Genomic DNA, 14,038 nt, shown 5'->3' with positions numbered 1-14,038 from the left:
TTGTTTTGCTTAATTTAAGCATTTATGTCTCAATTTAAATAGATTTTATCTCGTTTTTGGCAGTGGATTTTTTTGCAGTGTAGGGGCTCCCCCTACAGTTGCAGAGTGTAATTCACCTTTACAGCAGTGTCCTGAAGTCAGGTTTAAGCCACTCCCCTACAACTAACTTTTTTTAATGCACAAAGATCTTGACGCAACTCACTCTTAAATCATTTTCTTATTTAAACCTCCTACCAGACTGTTTCCAAAAATTATTCCTATTCAGCTCTGACATCCACCACCACCATCCCTTTTCCAGAGCCTCTGACAACCTACGCCCTGCATTTTATAGAAATACTTTCACAAGTCAATTCACAATTTCACACAGAGGTTCTCGTTTCTGGAACTGTCTACCACACAACCTAAGAACTTGCAATAATCTGATTTTCTTCAAAAAGGTAACTAAAGACCGCTTTCTTATACAAGGATCAGTTATTGGGTGGCACAGTGGCTCCGTGGATAGCACGTTTGCCTCCCAGCACTGGGGTCTTGGGTTCAAGTCCCTATCTATGTGTTCCTATGTTCCCTGTGAGTTCCTATGTTATCCCTGTTGAATACTATAAATTGATCTGGTGTGTATGTGTATTGTGTAAGTGTGTGTGGTATGTATGTAAATTTATGTGTGTGTAAATGTGTGTATGACTGTGCTCAGATATGGATTGGCAGTCTGTCCTGGGTAAATGCTGTAGTGCCTAATGCAGTCCTCCAGGTGGACGGTCATTTCCGGTTAAGAGTACGCTGGGTGCTATTGGCTGCCACTTCTCACTGGAAATTCATTTATTCATTCATTCATTATTACTTAAATCTATATTACTTTTTTTATTAATCATCTGGCAGCTATCTGTGACTTCCTATCGATTATATTGTTTTTGCTACTGTCATTAAAATTATTCCCTCCCTTTTTTCTTCTACTTCCTCATTTCCTTTACTTTATATTCTGTTTATTAACTTAAAATGTAATTAATATAAATACAGTGAGCAAGTGCCTAGTACAAGCCCTGCTGGCTTTTTTGTTATCATTATTATTACTGCTTTTTATCTTTATTATGTTTTGATGTATTGTGCATTAAAAAATACATTAAATAAGTGAATGCACAGAGCTCCTAGTGGGTCTGTTTTACTTTTGTTTTCTTTATGGTTTAACATTAAATTACTAAATCAAGACATTTCTAAAGTGTCTACAACTATGATAAAACAGAGTGTGTTTACACAGTACCACTGTTGGCCTTCAACACAAAATGTCCAACATGAAATAATAGCAAAAAGAAAAACACAGCATCAGTAAAAATCCAGCTTTTACCAGCCTCCTACTAAAACTCACATTTTTAACTTTTTAAATAAGTTTGGAGCCCTGAACTGCCACCTAGGCTAACAAAACCTGGAGCACAACATGTGCCAGTCTCTCACTATAACCGTCATGTCACGTCTTAGCCCTGTCTCATGTCTCTGTGTGTCTTCCCCACGTGACCTGTGCCTCTCTGTGTCTCCTGTCAGTAGATTTCCACCATGTGTTTCTCATTTGTAGCTCCGCCCCTTCCCCAGGTGTTTCCAATTCTAGTGTGTTTTATGTTACTATAAATAGCCCTCCTCTGCCACCTTGTCCTCCGTCGGTCTTTGCACCTTCCCATGTCGTTTTGTCTCTTTCTGTGTTTTATAGCTTCGCTCAGTGTTTACCTTGTTTTCTTAGCCTTAGTCCCTTGTTTCATGTTTATCTTCTTGTATATATATATTCCCTGTTTATTTTCTCATTATTATCTCTAGTTGGTTTAGTTTATGTTCTTTAGTTTCTCTCGTTTGTTTTGGTTTTTGGTTATATGTTTATCTATTTTCCGTTATTTAGTTTATTCCCCAGTTCCTTGTATACATCTCCCTGTTTTATGTTTACGTGTTAATTTGTTGCCTTTCTCTTTGTTTATCTTTGTTATTTATTTATTAAATTATTCGTTTCGCTCCTACCTGCACTTGTGTCCGCTTTCCTCGTCTCCCGGCCTGGGTCACCCGTGACACGTCACATGTAACAGTAACACCAAACACCTTAAAACCAGGCCAGGTTTTCCCTGTTTGCTATTTGGAGGAGGGTGATGATACGAGCATGAGCTAAAAATACTTACACACAGTTATTCGACCCCCACAACCCCTTACTCACACTCTGTCCATGAAGAGACATTAATGGAATAAAATTCTTCATGATCGCTGGGTCATCAGCTCAAGTTCTGGAGAGCTAGCCCTGCTCAAACAAGCCAAATACAGCCGGCTGATATGCTGAGTCAGGTGTGTTAAAGTAGGAAATTTCCAAACACACCCATTCAGGGACCCAGGACTACAGTACAGCTAACACAGTTCCCACCGGTAACTATAGGATCCCAGGTGGTTGCTAAGGTGTGCCTTAGTGGTTGCTATGATGTTACTAAGTGGTTGTTAGTTGGATATTTAAGTGTTGCTAGGTCATTTATATGGTATCACCAGTGGTTGCTATGGTATTGTTAAGGTGTTGACAGGTGGATCCTGCGGTATCAAAGGTGGTTGCTATATTGTTGCTAGGTGATTGCTATGATGTTACTAAGTGGTTGCTAGTTGGATACTAAAGTGTTGCTAGATCATTGTTATAGTATCAAAAGTGGTTGCTATGATGTTGCTAATTTGTTGCTAGGTGGTTTCAGTGGTATCCAGTGTGGTTGCTATGGTATTGCTGAGGTGTTGACAGGTGGATGCTGCAGTATCCAATTTGGCCGCTATGGTGTTTCTAGGTGATTGATATGATGTTTCTAAGTGTTTTCTAGTTGGATACTAAAGAATTGCTAGGTCATTAATATGGTATCATGGGTGGATGCTGCGGTATCCAAGGTGGTTGCTATGGGGTTTTACTAGGTGGTTGCTAACGTATTGTTTTGCAATGCATAACCATAATGAAAAAATATTACAAATAAATAAATCGGATAACAGTATAGTTATTAATAATACTTATCAATATAACAAGAACAATACAAGTCTCTGGTCACTGTGGCTAGTTTTTAGCTAGGTGGTTACTATGGCATAACGGGAGGTTGCTTTGGGGATGCTAGAAAATCCTCAGGAGTCGCCCTTTCGCACATGTAATGATTTTGAATTAATAATGTGGTCAAACTGTTTTCACTGATTCGCTATTGTGGTATAAGAGGTAACTAGAATTAGGGTTGATAGAAAGTTGCTAGGTGGTTGCTATGATGTTGTTAGATGACTATTGTGGTAGCCCAAGTGATTTCTATAGCATTTCTAATGCAGATTTGAAGAATGATCTCTGGGCAATGTCCTGACATTATCATTTGGACATTATCAAGAGGTTATACATCAAAACGGCACTAGAAATACCATAGCAACCACTCAGTTATGCCCTCAGTAATAACGTGGCTTAAAAAAACTTGTTGACAAGGCAAGCCAGAGTGTACGCACTTTATTTATAAGGCTTTATTTTTAGATCTGAAGCTCCTCATTGACCTGGATTGTGACTGAATCTTTTAGTCCACATGGGGGCGCTGTTAGTACTGGAATAACTTTTAGTGTTTTTTGATTCAGTGACTCTTGTTACCTGATGACATTCATCTGACCTTTTACATACATTTACTTAAGGACCTTTCAATATAAAGCACAATTATATATCATATTCAATTCATTACTAGTTATATGCTATACTTATGTGACTACATACTACATTTTAACCTATAGTATATATTCAATGGTTTCCCCTGCTAATTAATCAATTCCACTACATAAAATTCCTTATTGCTGACCCACTGTCTAGTTTTAGTTCCTACAAACATATCCGCCAGACCCTTTAGTAGGTTTAACTGCTCAAAACAAGTATAAGTTAGAAATAAGATTAATACTGTTATAAATTTAGAAACTTCTACAGTGCCAGTCAAATGTTTTTCTAATTCAATGTTTTTTTATGTATTTATTCTTACATTGTAAATGAATACTGAAGTGATTCAGACTATGGAGGAACACATATGGAATTATGTAGTAACTTAAAAGTGTTAAACCAACCAAAATACTCTGTGAAGAAATATTTAGGTGCTCTTATCTGTGTTCTGTTAACTTGTGGTTGCTGAGGCTGGTAACTCTAAAGAACTCTTTATGCTGTGTAAAGGAGGTTTCTTTGTCCTCCTTTGCTAGGGTGTTTCTGATAAGAACCATTTTCATCATAACTTCTGATGTTTTTTGCATATGCACTTAAGGTTACTATGAAAGTTCTTAATTTTCATTCTTTAACTAGCCATTTAACCATTCAAATTCCTGTTGCTCAATAATGGCCAAGATGACTAACCTGCTACACCAGCATAGGGCAACCATTTGATTTATATATAGCTTTGTAGAATATTTATATATTTCATGTACCTTTATTATTCTACATCAATATTACTACACTTACAAAACTGGCAGCAGTTCCCCTTAAAATGTATTAGCTCCTGCAACTTCAGTTCCCCACTTAAAGCAAACATGTCAATGTGTACTAAAGGCACATTAATGATGTGTAAAAATACTTTATATGAAAACAAGGCCTTTATTAACAGGCCAGCATTAGTAAATATTTTGGTGCAAGTTTAAAACTACATTTAACAAAATGCTAGATTGAGTTTTTGTTGTGGCATTGACAAATTTGAAAGTCACCAATCTGCATCTGACCTAAAGCAATTTATGTGTTGGTGGTTTAATATTTGTAAGGTTTATTTTCAGGTTCACCCATGTTGCAACTCTTATTAAATAGTCATTAATGCTATTGAAAGACAATTAAAATACTTGAATAAGCTACAACCACCACTGGAATCATATTTTTTAAATGGGCAATGCGTTTAATCCTAACATCTAAAAATAGAAGTGTCAAAATGCACTGATAAAAGTGGCAGAACTCACTTCTAATCAAATCCAAATCAGATCAGGCTTTCTTATACTAAATAATTAGGATAACTTATGTTTCCCAGTGATATCAGGTACAAGACCAATTCCTTGCGGAACAAAAATCACCTTTGGAGCATTTTGTTCTTTATGGAGAACCTATAAATTCAACACATACAAATTTATTTTTAATTAATGAAACAGGAGATTGAATAAATGCTTCTCAATGCTTTATTGATTCACTTTTGAACATAAAAAAACTGGAAAGGGTCAGAAACTTAAAAAAGTGAGGTCTGGGAAAGTCAGAAGAATCAACAATTCAGGTTGACTCAAGCACGGGCAATTGGACATTTACTGTCCGCCCCTGAGACGCAGCACCAGGTGGAGAGTGGACTCCTTCTGGATGTTGTAGTCAGACAGGGTGCGCCCATCTTCCAGCTGTTTGCCAGCAAAGATCAACCTCTGCTGATCTGGGGGAATGCCTTCTTTGTCTTGAATCTTGGCCTTCACGTTCTCAATGGTGTCGCTTGGCTCAACCTCAAGGGTGATGGTCTTGCCAGTCAGGGTCTTCACGAAGATCTGCATGCCTCCCCTGAGACGAAGGACAAGATGCAGGGTGGATTCTTTCTGGATGTTGTAGTCGGACAGGGTGCGCCCATCTTCCAGCTGTTTGCCGGCAAAGATCAACCTCTGCTGATCTGGGGGAATGCCTTCTTTGTCTTGAATCTTGGCCTTCACGTTCTCAATGGTGTCGCTTGGCTCAACCTCAAGGGTGATGGTCTTGCCGGTCAGGGTCTTTACGAAGATCTGCATGCCTCCCCTGAGACGAAGGACAAGATGCAGGGTGGATTCTTTCTGGATGTTGTAGTCGGACAGGGTGCGCCCATCTTCCAGCTGTTTGCCGGCAAAGATCAACCTCTGCTGATCTGGGGGAATGCCTTCTTTGTCTTGAATCTTGGCCTTCACGTTCTCAATGGTGTCGCTTGGCTCAACCTCAAGGGTGATGGTCTTGCCGGTCAGGGTCTTTACGAAGATCTGCATGCCTCCCCTGAGACGAAGGACAAGATGCAGGGTGGATTCTTTCTGGATGTTGTAGTCGGACAGGGTGCGCCCATCTTCCAGCTGTTTGCCGGCAAAGATCAACCTCTGCTGATCTGGGGGAATGCCTTCTTTGTCTTGAATCTTGGCCTTCACGTTCTCAATGGTGTCGCTTGGCTCAACCTCAAGGGTGATGGTCTTGCCGGTCAGGGTCTTTACGAAGATCTGCATGCCTCCCCTGAGACGAAGGACAAGATGCAGGGTGGATTCTTTCTGGATGTTGTAGTCGGACAGGGTGCGCCCATCTTCCAGCTGTTTGCCGGCAAAGATCAACCTCTGCTGATCTGGGGGAATGCCTTCTTTGTCTTGAATCTTGGCCTTCACGTTCTCAATGGTGTCGCTTGGCTCAACCTCAAGGGTGATGGTCTTGCCGGTCAGGGTCTTTACGAAGATCTGCATGCCTCCCCTGAGACGAAGGACAAGATGCAGGGTGGATTCTTTCTGGATGTTGTAGTCGGACAGGGTGCGCCCATCTTCCAGCTGTTTGCCGGCAAAGATCAACCTCTGCTGATCTGGGGGAATGCCTTCTTTGTCTTGAATCTTGGCCTTCACGTTCTCAATGGTGTCACTTGGCTCAACCTCAAGGGTGATGGTCTTGCCGGTCAGGGTCTTTACGAAGATCTGCATGCCTCCCCTGAGACGGAGCACCAAGTGCAGGGTGGATTCTTTCTGGATATTGTAGTCGGAGAGGGTGCGTCCATCTTCCAGCTGCTTACCAGCGAAGATCAACCTCTGCTGATCTGGGGGAATGCCTTCTTTGTCCTGGATCTTGGCCTTCACGTTCTCAATGGTGTCGCTTGGCTCAACCTCGAGGGTGATGGTCTTGCCAGTCAGGGTCTTCACGAAGATCTGCATGCCTCCCCTGAGACGGAGCACCAAGTGCAGTGTGGACTCCTTCTGAATATTGTAGTCAGACAGGGTGCGCCCATCTTCCAGCTGTTTGCCGGCAAAGATCAACCTCTGCTGATCTGGGGGAATGCCTTCTTTGTCCTGGATCTTGGCCTTCACGTTCTCAATGGTGTCGCTTGGCTCAACCTCGAGGGTGATGGTCTTGCCAGTCAGGGTCTTCACGAAGATCTGCATGCCTCCCCTGAGACGGAGCACCAAGTGCAGTGTGGACTCCTTCTGAATATTGTAGTCAGACAGGGTGCGCCCATCTTCCAGCTGTTTGCCGGCAAAGATCAACCTCTGCTGATCTGGGGGAATGCCTTCTTTGTCCTGGATCTTGGCCTTCACGTTCTCAATGGTGTCGCTTGGCTCAACCTCGAGGGTGATGGTCTTGCCAGTCAGGGTCTTCACGAAGATCTGCATGCCTCCCCTGAGACGGAGCACCAAGTGCAGTGTGGACTCCTTCTGAATATTGTAGTCAGACAGGGTGCGCCCATCTTCCAGCTGTTTGCCGGCAAAGATCAACCTCTGCTGATCTGGGGGAATGCCTTCTTTGTCCTGGATCTTGGCCTTCACGTTCTCAATGGTGTCGCTTGGCTCAACCTCGAGGGTGATGGTCTTGCCAGTCAGGGTCTTCACGAAGATCTGCATGCCTCCCCTGAGACGAAGGACAAGATGGAGAGTGGACTCTTTCTGGATATTGTAGTCGGACAAGGTGCGTCCATCTTCCAGCTGCTTGCCAGCGAAGATCAACCTCTGCTGGTCTGGGGGAATGCCTTCTTTGTCCTGGATCTTGGCTTTGACATTCTCAATTGTGTCACTTGGCTCAACCTCAAGGGTGATGGTCTTGCCAGTGAGGGTCTTCACAAAGATTTGCATTTCTGCAAATATCTACAGGAAAAGAAAAATAAACACACCTTTAAATATGCAGTCTAGTTTGAAACCACACATTTTTATAGTAATACATCAATCACTAAATCAGTCTAAAAAAATAGATCTAATATAAATCAACGTATCACAATATTTGGTTTTGCAATACTGTAATTGCTATAAAACCAATTGATTATTAAAATACAAAGACCTGTTGATTTTATGAAACTAAAATGTGATCTATATTTCTTGCCATATTTCAGTATGTCAACATATTGAATCGCTACCCTCCCAATCATATATTGTATGCAGTAAGTCAATTTATGTAGATAGTCATCACAAAAATATTCTGATATCACAATATCTTTTTTAGCTAATTCTAGAAAAAGAACACTAACATTGTGTTAATTTATTATTAAATATACTAAAGAGACAGATCATATTTGTTCAGTGGATTTAGGATACACAAAGCGCATAATTAGTATCATGACATGTTGAATCTGATACAATCTGGAGAAAATATGAATTTGGGATGTGTAGCATTATACTGAATGAAATATACTAAATCTAACAATTTTAGGCTCTCCTGTCTTTTTAAATGTAAATTTAAAATGTCTTGTCATATCTCCAAGAACACCGATATCACAAAAACAGCTCGAAATATTGCGACATTATTTTAGCGCCATTTCACCCATATAGATATGTAGGATTAAGAGATACTTGTTAACAGACAGTGTCAAGAATTAATACTGACAGTACTTCTTAAGAAAACAGACATTTCCGACTACATTAATATATACTACATTAAAGCAAAAACTAAAACGAGCTTTCAAATCATCACAAAAAGACAGTAAGCTTTAAAAACCCACAGGAATGACCCCCTCAAAAAGCAGTTTTTAAAGAATCAGTCATCTGAGATGTAACGTTACAGTAAGCATATAATTAAGCCCTTCTTCTCCTTCCCCTCAGACGCCATTTCAGAACATCCGGGTCTTTGTTCAGTTAAGTCAAAATGATTCAGCAAAAAAGCGCTAGCTAACAAAGGGGTTCCACCCATATAAATAGCAAAAAAATGGTTTATTTCAATACAACAGATAAAATAAAGAATTTATAAGCGAATATATACGACAAATACAATTGGTTTAACGTTAATATCTGGATTATTCGAGTCTATAGTTTATTAGTCGGTTAAAATAGGTTGGATGGACTTTAGCCACGGAGCTAACTAGAGTTAACTGCGATTTAAAGACAAACTCGACGTATTTTTAACCCAAAATCAATCCGAAATAAAAATATGTGATGTCAAATAATACTTACTTATTCCCCAAAGTCCTTAAAGCGAAGAAATGAGGATATATTTCAAGAAACCGGTAGACTCTATGACTGCCCAACGGATAGAAACTGCGGCAAAATGGTGCAGCTACTGTATATATAGGAAGAGGGCGGTTTGTCGTGTCACAACGTCACGCGGAAGATTTGTCCTTCCGCGGACAGAACTAGTCCCGGCTTGCGCTCTGTAAAACACGCGTATGTTGAAGCTAACAATTCAATCAGACGTTAATCGTCTTTAAAACGACGTGCCTAATAAAAATGTGATAGATTTAATTGTTAAAATGTATTATTAAACAGCGCGGAGTTACACCAGCGTTATGAAACCCGAAGCTTCTAGAACTAGCCAGATAGGCCGGGTCTATGCGGGACACATCTCGTGCGCTGACTGGTCGAGCGGCTTGTTTTTCTGCCTGGTGATTGGTGAAACATCGCTCAGGAACGCGGTGGTGGGGGCGGGACTAAGCGGTTTCGTTGCCAAGGGGGGAACAAAGACAAATAACCTAGTTAGCTTAGATACGTATAGATAGATAAATAATACGTATAAATATCTTATTAAAACGGGGTTTTGAGTTATAATACGTTATGTTTAATAATGTTCTGGCATGTAATAGCTTGTTTAAGCCTATTTTAACCATTTAACCATTTAAAATTATTCCTTTTAGTTATTTTTACTTATATTTATGTCAGTTTCTAAGTGTTTTGGCTACCAAATGGGAATATCTCCAGATATAGTTGTCTTTTAAACGTCTCTAAAGCATCTAATATATTAAATATAGCTGTAGCTATATTCTATGGTAGCCTACTGCACTCAAAATAGGACAACACTGTGTGTAATGTAGGTCACTGCACTAGGCCAGACGTGAAGGTACAGTTTCAGTGGTTGCACAGAAATACAGTGGTTGTCCACAAACAGTGCTAAAAATAATGCTAAAACCCAGACTTGAGTAAAAATACTCTAAGTGCTCTATCAAAAAAATGACTGGAGTAGAAGTTGACGTGTTATTTAAGCTCACACTTAAGTAAAAGTACTAAGTTTTCAAGTATTAATTTTTTGTACTTAAGTATAAGTATTCCTTCCATTTTTGTAATTGTAACGAGTAACAATGCAGCACATAAAGCATGTCTCAGAGTAAACGTTCATGCAAAATATGCAGTGAAGTAAAAGTAAAAGTAGGATTTAAAATAATACTCCAGTAGATACAGTATTTTAGTGCTTTATTACTTAGGTAGAAGTATAGATAGGTTTTAAATACTTCTGTAGAAGTTGAAATATAAACTTAAGCTTTTTATTCAAGTAAAAGAGTAAAAAAGTACTGGTATAAAAGTATAAAACAGCATATTAAAATGTTTATGTTGATAAATTTGAGATGCACTAGGCTCCCTGTTTCAGCTTCATATATGCTCCATGAAAATTAATGTATTTTTTAATACAAGGTAAATATATTATAGAAGCTTAATTCGGACAGTTTTCAGCTTAAGTTTCTACACGGATCATCTTCATACTAGGCTACATACGTCTGCTATGTTCTCGTTTATAAACCAATAGGGTGTCAGAATGGTATATGTTTCTACTTCTCATCCAACCACAATCAGATTCACTCTATCTGGATGGAGAGATTTATCTGGATAAGGTTTATTTGAAAGATGAGAAGCCAGAATGAAAACAAGCTGAAATGGAATAATAGTAACAAGGCTATATTTAAAATATAAGGAAAAGAAAGTTCAGTTAATTGTGAGAAAATGTAAGGAGTATAAGTAAAAATTTGGCAAAGTATTTGTACTTCATTACTTGACACCTATGGTTATAACTAAACGAATACAAAAAATACACATATTACAGTAAATCTATTGGAAATCCACAGGAAACACTCAGTTCCCCAGTAATTCACATGAACAGACAACAAGGCCAGCATGGACATGTTAGGTTAGTGATAAAATGTCCACTTCCTCTTCCTGCTAAGAACTGTTGCTGTAAAAACAGGTTAGCAGATAATAGCATAACCTTTGCCAGCAATGTAAGCAAGATAAAAAGGTCTTTTAAATATTTACAGGGCTCTAAACTACAGTAAGGCCTAAACACATCTCCATAGCACAAAAACAACAGCAGCAGCAAACTGCCCAAACCGGCTCTCTATCTAGAGTTTCGTCATTCACTGCTGACTTTAGGTTACAACCTGAATTATTCATTACTCAAGACAAGAAAAGAGACTCAAGAACAGTTTTAGCCTTTCAATGTAAAATATTATTGAGTTGTGTGATAAAATTAATGGGTAACAGCAAGTTTTAGGCATTGTATTAAGTACAGACTGGGTGTATTGTCTTCCACTGATTGGATTACTGTAATCGAGGTTCACACTTCTGCTCCATTTCTCAGTTAACAGCTGCTAGATCCTCCTGATCACCTGGTTAAACCACTCTGGCTCACAGACTCACAGTGGGGGAAGTGTCTTGTTTTAACAAAGACTTCCATTCAGCTCTGCTGTTCTAAATCCGTACAGACTTACATGTGCAAGTGCTGATCTACACAAACAGCCATCTTACTGAAAACTCATTTGTCTTTAAAGAAGCACTAAAGAAGTGACTGAAGTCACTGCTCAGCCTAATCAGCTCAACCTTTATTCCATTCCTAAACCCATACATCACCCAGTACCTCTCACAAACTACTCCTCGCATTTTTTTTTTTTTTTTTTTAACATTTTTCAAATTTGAGCTAAGGGGGGAATCAGTAAAATCAAGGGGTTTAGTGCCCCTTTAAAGGAAATTTATCCTGTATAACCATTTTAAACATTTTAATGCTGTATTATTCTGATTTTAATCATTTCTAAAGTCTACAGGGCTAAGCAGGTGTGGAGAAATGAATTACAGATGAAGATAGACTAAGGCCTAGTCATCTGCCTATTTTTAGGGTCACAGATATGTCTTGATATGGCAAGACGATGAAATTGAGTCTGACCCCAGGAGACCCAGACCTTATAAATCAACTGTAAGATTGGGAATGTTTCAATAATACAGTTTAATCTGTTGGTTATTTAATTTTTGTCTCCCACATGGGTTGATGTGCTCTGATAGAACTCATACTTTAAATATTCAACTATAGTATATTTATGGAAACTGCTGACCATACAATACTATTTTAACATGCCCTCGCCGACCTCGTTATTTCATCTTGGGCAAACACACGCATAATTCTCATGTAGTTGAGACACATTTTATTCACAATATAGAGTTGCAAATCACTGCATTCTGTTTTCACTGACTGTTATAAACAAGTAAATTCTATATCAATTGGCTGAACAAATTCTTGGGACCAATCAGAGACATGGAAGTCTGAGGTCGCCACCTTCTGCTCTGTGAACCTTTGATTCCTACCATATTTCTGACATTTCTGAATTAACATTTGCTCAAATACAGAGACAATTTGGAGAAAAATAAAGCGTGGGTGAAAGTAGCCACAATTCCCTTCTTTCTCCAGTTAACCAATAAATATAATTTAGTGTGCATTAAAATTAATATTAATATATTTAAACAAACTTTTTTCACCTCAAATCAGAGTTTTATGGAGTTTTCTCAGGACTGTTTCTGGGCTCGTCTGGGGGACGAGAGGAACTTTGTCCTAGCTGTGGATTGATTGTGCAATTCTATTCATCTCTTTCTGAGTGAATAATTGCTGTTTGCTGTTGTTTTTCTATTTTTCTTGGATAAAAACACTCATATTGCAAGGAACAGCAACAGAAGCTTTTCAAATAAAGTGCTGTTTTCATTTCTCTCCAGGCAGGACACAGTGAGATGAGCCTTTGACTCCACAGAGATAAGCTACTATCTCTGTTCTACACAGTGTTACGCAGCGTCTCTAGCGGTATATCAAAAATTCGGTTTTATTTTCCCTTCCGTTATACCAGATGAACTGTCAGCTATACCACAGTCAACTGTCAGTGATATTATGATATTGATTTTTTTATGGCCAAGCAGCTTTCCATTCAACATTATAGTATATAAGCAAAATATTGTATAATACTATATGAAAAGAAATCCTATGGCTATTTATATTATATGTATATGTACTGTATATATACACATTTTTCTGATTTTTTTTCATAAATGTTGATAATAAACGTAATAATTATATATCAACTACAGGTAACATATATGAAAACACCACTCTTGATATAGGGACATAAATGTCATGTATTGTATTTAAGTGTGGGCCAGCTGTAGGCAATCATAACAGGGTTCATATGGTCGTGAAAAACCTGGAAAAGTCATGGAATTTGAAAATAGCAATTATCAGGCCTGTATAAGTTTTGGAAAAATAAAAATGCCCAGAAAGTTTTGGAAAAGTCATGCAAATTTGGTCTAGAAATATTTGTGTTTCCGTTTATCGATGGAGAAAATCTATTTTAAGCCAGTAATTTAGCCCTACACAATTGAGCTCTCATTTTATTATTGAAGATTGTAAATTTCGATTATAGTTTTAGTTGATTTTTTTGTCCATGTCTGCACTGATGTTTTAAAAATTGTATGGTCATGAAAATTTGTCTTGAAGGCATGGAAAAGTCATGGAAATTTCTTGGTTAAAAAGTGTATGAACCCTGTCATAAGTAAAATAACATTGAACCCTTTGTAGCTTTTTTTGATTTTACATTTATTTACTCATGAAAATCAGTCGCCAACTCTGTATCTGAGGATTTGCTTGGTCATGCTACACTTTTTCCAGAGGTCTTATCCCATTTGATCTGCCACAGAAGCTTATTCAGGCTGCTCATATGACTTGTATTACAAGATCTGCCACATTACTCTCTCTCCCTCTTTAGCAGAAAGCAGAGCTCAGCTGAGTGTTTGTTCAGAGTCAGACGTCCTGTACCTTCAGCTGGGTGTTTACCCCATGTGAGACTGTGTGTATAATTATGTGTGAGTGTGTGTTTGAGTGTGTGTGTGTGTG

The 14,038-nt window shown here is 38.7% G+C and overlaps 1 protein-coding gene across 12 annotated transcripts; it reads right to left on the bottom strand.

Moving 5' to 3' along the window:
• Positions 1-5,124: 5,124 nt before the first annotated feature.
• On the bottom strand, positions 5,125-9,240 carry ubb (ubiquitin B). Of its 12 annotated transcripts, none has more exons than XM_049466347.1 (3): positions 9,085-9,240; positions 7,652-7,788; positions 5,125-5,599 (listed from the first exon to the last, which is right to left on the bottom strand). In XM_049466347.1, the coding sequence occupies exons 2-3, from the start codon at positions 7,774-7,776 to the stop codon at positions 5,263-5,265; spliced, it is 462 nt and encodes a 153-aa protein (XP_049322304.1). In that variant the 5' UTR covers positions 7,777-7,788; positions 9,085-9,240; the 3' UTR covers positions 5,125-5,262. The 12 variants fall into 12 exon arrangements, with proteins under 12 accessions (XP_049322304.1, XP_049322296.1, XP_049322292.1 ...); XM_049466339.1 differs by having other exon boundaries at positions 5,125-5,827; positions 9,085-9,237; XM_049466335.1 differs by having other exon boundaries at positions 5,125-6,055; positions 9,085-9,235.
• Positions 9,241-14,038: the final 4,798 nt, after the last annotated feature.

This window comes from Astyanax mexicanus, chromosome 1 (assembly GCF_023375975.1).
Source record: "Astyanax mexicanus isolate ESR-SI-001 chromosome 1, AstMex3_surface, whole genome shotgun sequence".
NCBI lineage: Eukaryota > Metazoa > Chordata > Actinopteri > Characiformes > Acestrorhamphidae > Astyanax > Astyanax mexicanus.
This window is presented reverse-complemented; position numbering and strand designations above follow the sequence as displayed.